Here is a 12,213-nt window from a genome sequence, read left to right as displayed (position 1 = left end):
AATCTTACATTGCACGCGTCTCAGCATTCAGGAGTGACTACTGCGTATGTGTGCTCACAGAGCAAGAAGAAATGAAAAGGCCGGTGGCCATCAAAGCACCGCTGCCAGCCCAAGCACTGGTCCCCAGGAATCTGCCAGGGGGCTGGAGAAAAGGTCATCAAGGGCTGTAAGCGGCCCTCAGGCCTGAGGTTCCCCACAGCTGTCATTTCGTAAATAAATAGTGCACATGAAAATCAGAAACTTTGAAATAGATCTTATCAGAGAATTCTACTACTTAGTCCTTTAAGGCAGGGTTCACCAACTCCAGTGCTCAAGGCCCAACCAACAGGTCATGTTTTCAGGATTTCCTTAGCATTGCACATGTGATGTAAATATTGCCTGTGCAGGTGATGTAATTAGCATCTGTGCAATACCAAGGAAATCCTGAAAAATGATCTGTTGGTGGGCCTTGAGGACTGGAGTTGGGGAACACCGCTCTAAGGTTATGTGCACACGTTGAGTATTTTGTGTGCAGGATTTCTGCTCCATTTCTGCATATCTTGGCAGAAAAACACCGCCTTAAAAAGGTTGCTTTTTTGCCTGCGTTTTTTCAGTGCATTCAATGGGTGAAAAATGCACAGAGAATTGACATGCTGTCGATTATTTTCTGCACCAAATCTGCAAGTAAAAAAAGAACAACGTGTGCATGACACTTCAGGTTTCTCATTCACTTTGCTGGCATTAGGTTTTGCTAGCAAATCTACATGGCAAACACGTACCAAAACTGCAACGTGTGCACACAGCCTAAGATGTTTCACACACAATTCATAGGTAAAATCTGTGTTCAGTGAAGACACGTTTTCCCATTACTGAGATAGATGATAGTTGGTGCTTTCAAGACTCTTATGTGGAAAGGAGGGAGGAGCTAGAGGCAGATGGACATTCTGCAAAAAAATATTCCTGAAATGATGGTTCCAGTTCTTCACAGAACTTTATAAGCACCAACTGCCACCAACTTCCTCAGTAATGGGGAAGTCTGTAATCACTGTAAATAGATTTCTCTATCTCTTCATTCTGAGACACAGGAAACCATGGGTGTATGCTGCTGCCACTAGGAAGCTACACCTTGCACAAAAAATAGCTCCTCCCCAGCAGTATAAACCCACCAACTGGCACCAAGTTAATCAGTTTAGCTTAGTGTCAGTACGAAGTGGACAAGGCTCTTTTCACTAGACCTATATCTACCTCGATTTTTGTCATTTTTCAGTAACTTTTTTCCCCTTCCTTTTTCAGAAGGCTCTTCTTTTCTTCCTCTGGAGGGAAACTGTGTCAACAGACAGAGTACGGCACGAACTGCCACCCCATATCATCATCTGTCCGACAGGAACCTAGCCCCTAACACATCAAGAGTGTTCAGGTGATCTGAAGAATGGTCCTGGACCCCTCACTCCTGCCTGCTCGCCCACTAGAGCCTGATTGTTTCAGGAGATACAGACGCCCCACAGTCCGGTGAGGCTTGGACATCTGACATCTGAGTATTCTTCAGAGACATCTTCAGGGATGGAGAGGGGTACCTTTTTTTTTCCCCCACAGATCCCCTCTCCCTCCCTCCCTCTTTAGTAAGAACTCCAGGATTGCAGAGGTGACGAGAAGGGGGTCTACAGGATGTAGTATAAGACATAGCAATTCTCAAAAGAATCCAGTATGGTATCTGGGGGCCCATAAGTGTGTGTGAATGTTTGTCTGGGCACAGTTTTTCCCGCTTCTTTTGAGGCTTCCGCGCTGATCCCCTTTTCCTTCGCCTGCCTCACTCACTAAGCCCTGGCTTCGGTGCTGCCCCTTCCCTTCTTCATAGTGCGGGCTTTTTTCGCGCCCGGCGCAAACACGCCCCCCTCTCCTTCCTCTCTGGCCAGGACTGCATGCCTTTTATCTTCGCACGAGGCCCACCTCTTCCTCCAGCGGCCGCCATTTTCAGGCATCCGGACATCGTTATTTCAGGAGCCTCTCCAGCCAACCTCCTGAACACTCTTCACTGCGCTCTCCTGGAAACACATTGCAGGACCTCAGCTCTCCAGAGGGTAAGCTCTGCAGACTGACACTCTTCTCAGCAAATTTTCTTTTCTGTCCCCTAACCATTAGTTAGTGAGTCTGCTATCTTCTGTAATGTATAATTCTAAAGGAGAGCGCTTTCGCCCTCCGGCCCCTACTACTCTTGTCAAACACTTACTTTGTTCTTCTTGTAAGTGCAGACTCCTTTCAAGTCAGTCTTCTCCCCTCTGCCAGGATTGCAGGAATCCCTCTGTCTTTACTACTCAGGAAGCCTCCACCACTTCAGGAGAGATCTTACCAAGGTGTCTCAGACCCTAGTATCTGTTCTGGACAGACTGCCTCTTCCTGACCCCTCCGCTGCTAGCGGATCCCATGATCTATCCTTACCTCCTTTCACGGCTATCAGCAATGGCCGTAAGAGAGCTAGGCAGGTGAGTCGCTCCAGATCTCCCTCTCAGCGGGCGGCTTCTACCCATTCGTCCTCCCCAGACACGCCATCAGCGGAACCGGACTCTGATTGGAGTTGCGAAGAAGTCGGGCCTGGACCCTGACCAGGCCTCTAACATACCTTTCTAGGACCGCCCCCTTCCGGAAAGCGGATTCTCTTTCTGATCCCTGAGGACTCTAGAATAGGCCTTCCAGCATCCAAGCCTACGATTGCTCATTGGATCTAGGCGACCATCTTGGAGGCGTACCGGATTGAGAGCAGAGCGCCTCCCCCTGGCGGTCTCCTGGGCCTTTTGCCATTGGGCATCCTCCTTACAGCTTTGCAAAGTGGCAACATGGTCTTCTATTCACATGTTCGCTAAGTTCTACAGGGTCCATACCTACGCTTCAGCAGATGCCAGCCTAGGTAGGAGAATCTTACAAGCGGCAGTGGCTAGTTCTCTGTTCTGAATGTAGTTTATGCTGTTTTCCTCCTTAGGGATTGCTTTAGGGCAGCCCATGGTTTCCTGTGTCCCCCAATGAAGCGATAGAGAAAACAGGATTTTTGGTTACTCACTGTAAAATCTGTTTCTCGGAGCCTTTATTAGGGGACACAACACCCTCCCATGTTTGACAGCTGTATTAATCATTTTCTATTGTTACAAGTTGATTTTGTATATTTTCTTTTATATTCTTCTTTACAAGTCTCTTTTCCTACTGCTTGTATACAAACTGATTAACTTGGTGCCAGTTGGTGGGGTGTAGCCTCCTACTGGCAGCAGCATACACCCATGGTTTTCTATGTACCCCAATGAGGGCTCCTAGAAACAGATTTCACGGTGAGTAACCAAAAATCCTGTTTTCCCTGTGAATTGAGACTGAATGATCAGTCCAAAAGAAGAAGGAAGCAGATTTCTAGAAGATATAAAGTTTCTTATTTTTACCTGCGCTATTCATTTATGGGGGAAAAATGAAAACAATGGTTACACTAACTTGAGATAACCCTGTGTATCTTAATGTCATGGGAGTATCTACCTATTAAAATTAAGGGCTTGTTATACACTGCAGCGCATAATCCAAAAATCCAAATGTATCCATAGGGCTCCTTACACAGAATGGGTGCCATCAGAGGGTTATGTGGCATTCATTCAAATGGGTAGGTATTTGGCAGTATACCATTTTTGTCTTCAAACTATACAAAAGAACAGATCTGATAAGCAAAACTTGTATGCTGTCGTTATTGTCAGGTTTATCACAATTTCCTATTATGTTCATAGTAGCATTTACCTTCCCTGAGATGAAAAAATGAGGGCAGCTAATTACACCAGCCAAAGTTTACAGTTTGCCTCTGTTTATGATAACGCTTTAGTATGTTTATTTAAATCATTGGCAACATCTATCATTAATGTGCATCACTGGAAGAGAACACTTAGATTTTATTGTTAATTGACAATTCTGTGATTGTGAGCCGACATCAGCAGTAGCCATGCTATTCCCCCAACTGTCAGTTTGTTTGTGATTGTTGCTACCCACCAGCAATGGCAGGATTTAGGATAAACTCTGATCCCGACTGTGTAAGCCTTGTTCTGGTGTAATCTGCACTGCTCAAAAAAATAAAGGGAACACTCAAATAACACATCCTAGATCTGAATGAATGAAATATTCTCATTGAATACTTTGTTCTGTACAAAGTTGAATGTGCTGACAACAAAATCACACAAAAATAATCAATGGAAATCAAATTTATTAACCAATGGAGGCCTGGATTTGGAGTCGCCCCCAAAATTTAAGTGGAAAAACACACTACAGGCTGATCCAACTTTGATGTAATGTCCTTAAAACAAGTCAAAATGAGGCTCAGTATTGTGTGTGACCTCCACGTGCCTGTATGACCTCCCTACAACGCCTGGGTATGCTCCTGCTGAGGTTGCGGATGGTCTCCTGTGGGATCTCCTCCCAGACCTGAACTAAAGCATCTGCCAACTCCTGGACAGTCTGTGGTGCAATGTGACGGTGGATGGAGCGAGACATGATGTCTCAGATGTGCTCAATCGGATTCAGGTCTGGAGAACGGGCGGGCCTGTCCATAGCTTCAATGCCTTCATCTTGCAGGAACTGCTGACACACTCCAGCCACATAAGGTCTGGCATTGTCCTGCATTAGGAGGAACCCAGGGCCAACCGCACCAGTATATGGTCTCACAAGGGGTCTGAGGATCTCATCTTGGTACCTAATGGCAGTCAGGCTACCTCTGGCGAGCACATGGAGGGCTGTGCGGCCCTCCAAAGAAATGCCATCCCACACCATTACTGACCCACTGCCAAACCGGTCATGCTGAAGGATGTTGCAGGCAGCAGATCGCTCTCCATGGCGTCTCCAGACTCGGTCACGTCTGTCACATGTGCTCAGTGTGAACCTGCTTTCATCTGTGAAGAGCACAGGGCGCCAGTGGTGACTTTGCCAATCCTGGTGTTCTGTTGCAAATGCCAACCGTCCTGCATTGTGTTGGGCTGTGAGCACAACCCCCATCTGTGGATGTCGGGCCCTCATACCACCCTCATGGAATCGGTTTCTCACCGTTTGTGCAGACACATGCACATTTATGGCCTGCTGGAGGTCATTTTGCAGAGCTCTGGCAGTGCTCCTCCTGTTCCTCCTTGCACAAAGGAGGAGGTAACGGTCCTCCTGCTGGGTTGTTGCCCTCCTATGGCCCCCTCCACGTCTCCTGGTATCTGCTCCATGCTCTGGACACTATACTGACAGACACGGCTACCCTTTTTGCCACAGCTCACACTGATGTGCCATCCTGGATGAACGGCACTATCTGAGCAACTTCTGTGGGTTGTACTATAGACACCTCCTCATGCTACTGTACCTCTAGGGGTGAGAGCAATGGCAAAATGAAAAAGTGACCAAAACAACAGCCAAAAAGGATGAGAACAGAGAAATGGTCTGTGGTCACCACCTGCAGAACCATTCCTTTATAGGGGGTATCTTGCTAATTGCCTATCATTTCTACCAGTTGTCTGTTCCATTTGGACAACCGTAGGAGAAATTGATTCACAATCAGTGTCGCTTCATAACTGGACAGTTTGATTTCACAGAAGTGTTATTGACTCGGCGTTACATTGTGTTGTTTAAGTGTTCCCTTTATTTTTTTGAGCAGTGTATATTCATTGCAGCTTCACAAGTAAGGGATGTCTGTTGTGAAGTGGATTGGCAGGCTCAGCCATGGCAGAAGCCAAGGCATATTTTAAGGAAAATTAGAATCTTTTTGGTCACAGAAATCTGCCAATCAGTGATGTGGGCGGGGTTATACAGGGCTCAGCATTCAGAGAACTGCTAGATCTGCAGCTGATAAAAGTGATTATATTAAAATTACAGCATGCAGTCAAACAAGTGACATACTGCTGGAATTGGGGTCTCTGCCCCTACATGATGGCACACTCAGATTATACAGCAAAAACCTGGTGACAAATTGCTTTTAAGGTGGGGGCCAAACAAAAGCTGATCACTTGTTAGGGCATACAAAATGCACCAATAGTAATATTTTGCAATAAAGTATTCCAATGAATTATAATGAAGAAGAAAAACTATAAAATTTCATACGAAAATGATTTTCCAGGAATTAGTCTCTGTGCAAACATAAGCAACTTTGTAATTTACAGCCCTTCAAAATTGCTCACTACTGTGAAGATTCTGAACCCTATGATGTGAGCCTTAAAGTGCACCTGTCAGCAGGATTGTGCTTAGTAAACTACATACACTGTCAGGTGGGTGACATTACACTGACTAAAAATGATACCTTTGATTAAATCAGTGCTGTGGTTCTTTTTTAATCTTTATTTTCGTTCCTGAGATAATGATATGCTCGTGCTTCTGAGCGGCCTTGGGGGAGGGGCTGTAATTGGTGCTCTGCTATGTATTCCTATGTCTGCCTTCTGACAGGTCACTGTGCCTTCAGTGACCTGCCTACTATTTTAAATACTGCTTGTGTAATCGTGGTACACATCAAGAAATTTGCCTGCAGCAAAACAGCCCCGCCGCATGCGCAGTAGCTTCTCTCGGTTGCCGAGAGATGATACTGCGCAAGCGCCATTTTGCTGGAGGAAAATAAAGATTTATAAAAGTACCACAGTAAGGATTTCATCAACAAAGGTATCATTTTAATCAGTGTTATGTCACCCACCTGACAGTGTATGTAGTTTACTAAGCACAATCCTGCTGACAGGTGCGCTTTAAACTTCCATTTCTGCCTCAGATTGGCATGCATTGCACACAAGATCTGTGATTGTGCAAATAGTCATAGAATTAAAAGCGTAGTCCATTGTTTGCTGTCACTGACTGCAGAATGCTGAGTGTGTCACAATTGTCTCTGTATTCTCTGTGCTTGTGGACAGTCACATGACCACATTTATGCGATTTACATACTTGCAGTCATATGCAGACTAGACTCTGCTGGAAAATTGAGAAGCTGAGGAGAGTCTGACTGAATATGGCTGCAAGTGTACAAATTGTATACACACAGATGCCTGATCGGCCAAATGCTTGTGGATTACAGGGGATTTGTGACGTTTCAGCAGTCTGCAGTGATGTGGAGTAACTGCTGACTTTTCTTAGATTGGGCAACCTCTATAATTCGTTGTTACTGTTGTCCCCATTCATTGTTCACCTCTAGCCTTCTTTAACAACTGTGCATAGAAGAACGGATCAGATTAGAAATAAATGTTTTACTATTTGTTTGTATATTTTGGATTGTGGATTTCTTTCTATTTCATGATTATGGGGACTGCCATCTTGCCATCTTGCCTGAGCTGCTAACCGCAATTTACAGCGATGCTGTACAGCTGCCACATGGGCTATAGGAATCAGTAGCCTGGAGAGAACTCATTGGGCCTGATTCATTAAAGTTTTTATGCAAGTATTCTGGTGTAAAAACCTTTAAAAAGTTACACAATTTTGGTGCAACTGGTAAAATTGTGACTTTTGGCGTTATCACACCATTATATCACGCCATTAACGTCTAGCTACAACAAAGCGGGTAGAGCTGGGAAGTTCAGGAGCTTGGCAACATTCAATACACCACAAGTGTTACTGTAGCAGGGACTGGAGTAAGACTTGTGACAAGGTGCACACCGAGTTGTACGCCACTCGGTCTACACCCCTGATTCATGAAGGTGTATGCTTCTTGATGAATCAGGAGCTCCTGACTACATCCCATCTCCTCAAGATTGGCGTGAAGAATGCCTGTGATGACGTATCGGGATCTATATAGAGTGGATACCTGCAATTATAATCCTGGCTGCAATGATGGCGAGATGACTATTCAAGTGATCTACAAAACAAGAAGTATCCACTGAAAGATCTGATTTTTTTTTTATATATATATATTTTCTGTATCCTATATATGACATGGAAAATATATAAAAAAAAAAAAAAAATCACCTAAAATTCTTAAGTATGTTCATAACAATAATGATTTAAACACTGCTGACACTTTCTTCTCAATATGTGCGTCCATAAGTCATAAAGCAAACGTTAGATTTTTATTCTGTTTCTTGCGTCTGTTTTTATTTCTCTCAGATTTAATAAAAGGACTTCAGAACACCTCTGCGCACTCGCCTAACATGTCTCACTCCCCTCTGCCTCCTCACTTGCAACAAGGTTTCACAGGTATGGGATACGATTACGGGACATTTTTGCGGTCACTGAAGTGTAGATATTTAGCATTTAAATCAAAGTATGTAAAATGATTGCGGACTTGGGCCACGGTCACATGGTCAGTATTTTACATCAGTATTTATAAGCCAAAACCAGGAGTGGAACAATCAGAGGAAAAGTATAATAGAAACACGTCACCGCTTCTGTATTTATTTACCCACTCCTGGTTTGGGCTTACAAATACTGAATGTGTGCACGTGGCCTTAAAGGGGTTTTTACCTTTTCAAAAAATAGACCCATCAGATAGTTAAAGAAAAAATCCAGATGGCACTACAGCACCCTCTCTGCACCTCTGCTTCGGTGCTGTTTTGGCATAGCAGTGATGTCACACCTACAGAGCGTATCACCACTGCTACAAATCACTGAGCTCTTTGCTGTTACTAACGGCACAAACATTATTACAAGTTTTAAGGTGCACTCTGTATTTGAATGGCATAGTGACTCTGTAATCCATGCTATGCAGAGCAACTGTTCTCACTCACTTTTGAGTGGAGCTCTATGCAGATTTCCACATTCATGCCAAAAATTAGGTTTGCACTCACCACGTAGTATGATAAAACAGTGGTTTATTTTCTTTGCATGGTCGAGAGGTATACGGAAGGACAATATATTGCAGGTTACTAGTCTAAAGCCATCCCATGCACTGAGCGCTTTCTCAAGATACCTCTACGTGATCAGCTGTAGGCTACTGACCTGTATTGTATGTGATCTGCTGTACTGACCTGCTGTACTTAATACACAGTGTCCTCAAACAGGATAGCCTCTATAGCAATAGTCAATCAACACAATAATAGAGCTCCCAATGGGGTCTCCATTAAAATGAGGCATAAATAGATGGTTAAAATTACAGTTTTATTAAAGATAAATATAAAATATGCATAAAATTAAGCAAAGGTATCCAAATGTAGCAATCAGATAACAAGGCATATAATCAAATAATTTTCTGGTATGAAGTATTTTCTAGTCATCCCTAAATGAATTAAAGTGCCAATAGATATGAATAAATATGAAAAGAAGAATTTTTTTTGCAAAGTGCTTGTGCCTAAATATCCATATGTCAAATATAACAGCTACAAATTTAATCAAAGTGCAAAGTGCTGTAGAGTTTCAACAAATTAATAAATAAGATGCAAGTGCCTATATTGTATTTGTATTGAATACATACTATCAGCTAATCAGAATACTGCACATAGGGAGAAAGAAGGTAAGTTTATCAGAAGTTAGGCATAATGCCTCTTACATGTTGTAATTAGAGAGCCTTGCTATCCGGCCACCACCCCGATGACGCCGTTTCACCCTGGCTTTTTCAAAAGGGGCGCAACGGTGGCGTCGGGGTGGTGGCCGGATAGCAAGGCTCTCTAATTACAACATGTAAGTGGCATTATGCCTAACTTCTGATAAACTTACCTTCTTTCTCCCTATGTGCAGTATTCTGATTAGCTGATTAGTATGTATTCAATACAAATACAATATAGGCACTTGCATCTTGTTTATTAATTTGTTGAAACTCTACAGCACTTTGATTAAATTTGTTGCGATTATATTTGGAATATGGATATTTAAGCACAAGCACTTTGCAAAAAAAAATTTTCTTTTCCTTTTTATTCATATCTATTGGCACTTTAATTCATTTAGGGATGACTAGAAAATACTTCATACCAGAAAATTATTTGATTATATGCCTTGTTATCTGATTGCTACATGTGGATACCTTTGCTTAATTTTATGTATATTTTATATTCATCTTTAATAAAACTAATTTTAACCATCTATTTATGCCTCATTTTATTGGAGACTCCATTGGGAGTTCTATTATTGTGTTGTGTTGACCTGCTGTACTGTATGTGATCGGCTGTAGGCTGCTGACCTGCTGTACTGTATGATCGGATGTAAGCTACTGACCTGCTGTACTGTATGTGATCGGATGTAAGCTACTGACTTGCTGTTCTGCATGTGATTGGCTGTAGGCTACTGACCTGCTGTACTGTACGTGATTAGCTGTAGGCTACTGACCTGCTGTTCTGCATGTGATTGGCTGTAGGCTACTGACCTGCTCTACTGTACGTGATCGGCTGTAGGCTACTGACCTGCTCTATTGTACGTGATCGGCTGTAGGCTACTTTCCTGCTCTACTGTATGTGATCGGCTGTAGGCTACTGACCTGCAGTACGGTACGTGATCGGCTGTAGGCTACTGACCTGCAGTACGGTACGTGATCGGCTGTAGGCTACTGACCTGCAGTACGGTACGTGATCGGCTGTAGGCTACTGACCTGCAGTACGGTACGTGATCGGCTGTAGGCTACTGACCTGTAGTACGGTACGTGATCGGCTGTAGGCTACTGACCTGCAGTACGGTACGTGATTGGCTGTAGGCTACTGACCTGCAGTACGGTACGTGATTGGCTGTAGGCTACTGACCTGCTGTGCGGTACGTGATTGGCTGTAGGCTACTGACCTGCAGTACTGTATGTTATTGGCTGTAGGCTACTGACCTGCTGTACTGTATGTGATTGGCTGTAGGCTACTGACCTGCGATATATTGTTCTCTTGGTATACCGCTCGACTGTGCACAGCTGGTTTATCATACTACATGGTGAGTGGCAATCTACTTTTTGATATGTTACATTTGAATGCTTTCAAATATTGTGCACCACAAGTGTGATTACCGCCCAATGTGTTTATCCTGTTTATGGGCCTAGTGCCAATTTTCATTTTAATATATATATTTTCACATTCGCTATGTTATATTTTAAGTCTCCATCATCAGTAGTAAATCTTTTTTCGACTGTTAAAGCATTGCCATCTGAAAAACTTGTTTTGCCGTTTTGGGTTCTTGTTGGCCATTTTTCTTTTGTTATTCCAGATGCAGCTCAAAGTAAAGGAGACTCTAAATTGCAACGTAAAAACCCATGACAGCTGATCAATGGAACGAAGTTGATTTAAAATGTATTCTTCTGGTTGGCTTGGACTGTCCTATCCGGAAGGGCTTTGTCATCTGAAAAAGCTGCCGTGTGCTGTCTATGTTTACATGAATCCCAAGCACTGTGGAGAGCAGAAAGAATACTTGATGAAAGCAAGAGAAGGAAGGCCCCAGGAGTATGTTCATGACCATGGCTGGCTATAAGTTGGTGCTAACAAGCCACAAAGGATTTCTTCTAGGGCGAGGGATAGATGGGGAAGAGATTTCCCTCCATAACCTTAAATAATCACTGGGCTAAATGATTGTTTTATATTTATTTTTGTTGCAGGTATCATAGAGCATAAACCACATGAAGTGGATATGTTTGCATTCCATTCTATATTACTGAGAATTGCAGAAGGTGGTTGCTGGCAAAACGTAGCTACAAATAAAAAGCAGAACACGCCTTTTTGCCCATTGTCAAGAAACTTGCATTTGTGGAATTTGACAGATCGTTATTTAATTCAAATGGGACTTATTCTCCAAATGGTCTATAAGCATAATTAATTGCCTTATTTTTTATTTAACAGTTAAAACTTTTAAAAATCGTGTAGGATTAAAGCTTTTTTAAATTTATCGCACAAAAAATTCAAAATGATGTTGTGGGAAGTAGAAATATTGCTTTTTTTTTTTTTCCCTTTTTATATAGTAGATAACAGGGCAGGGGGAGGGGGAATTGAAGATTTAATGGAAATGAGGCCAACAGTAAAATTTGTTATGGATATTCTACTAATTTATAATGGTTTAAACAAGAAGTGTTATGTAGTAAAAGCATTTACAAGGTGGTGCACGTGGCACGGTAATGCTGTTTGCAAGCATTTCATAATTAAAAGTATTAAGTGAAAAAATCATTAAAATATATGGTTTCCACCAGCGTTTAAAACTTGAAAATATTTCCCATTTTGTTGGTCTGAATATTTATACCAATTTGGTTGAAAATTTGGTTAAAGAAAGGGTAACCTGTTAAGTCTGTTGAGATCAAATCTGTTAATGCCTATCAAGTATTTATTTTTTTATTGTATATGGTTGTTTTGTTTTCTGTACATGTTCTGACCTGAGTGAGCATTTTTTGAACAT

At 42.6% G+C, this 12,213-nt stretch overlaps 1 protein-coding gene across 2 annotated transcripts in view; it reads left to right on the top strand.

The window, feature by feature from the left end:
* The window catches only part of UBN2 (ubinuclein 2), an 80,616-nt gene extending 68,838 nt beyond the window's left edge, over positions 1-11,778 (top strand). For both annotated transcript variants that reach the window (XM_073644172.1, XM_073644171.1), the window contains 2 exons: positions 8,038-8,127; positions 11,041-11,778. In XM_073644172.1, the coding sequence (XP_073500273.1) occupies positions 8,038-8,127; positions 11,041-11,090 (140 nt within the window). In that variant the 3' untranslated portion in view covers positions 11,091-11,778. The remainder of the gene's footprint in view (positions 1-8,037; positions 8,128-11,040) is intronic.
* Positions 11,779-12,213: the final 435 nt, after the last annotated feature.

The sequence above is a fragment of the Phyllobates terribilis genome, unplaced genomic scaffold (assembly GCF_046119375.1).
Source record: "Phyllobates terribilis strain yellow unplaced genomic scaffold, ASM4611937v1 Scaffold_8__6_contigs__length_399053987, whole genome shotgun sequence".
Lineage (NCBI taxonomy): Eukaryota > Metazoa > Chordata > Amphibia > Anura > Dendrobatidae > Phyllobates > Phyllobates terribilis.
Note: the sequence above shows the minus strand (reverse complement) of the source record. Positions and strands in the feature narration are given on the sequence as shown.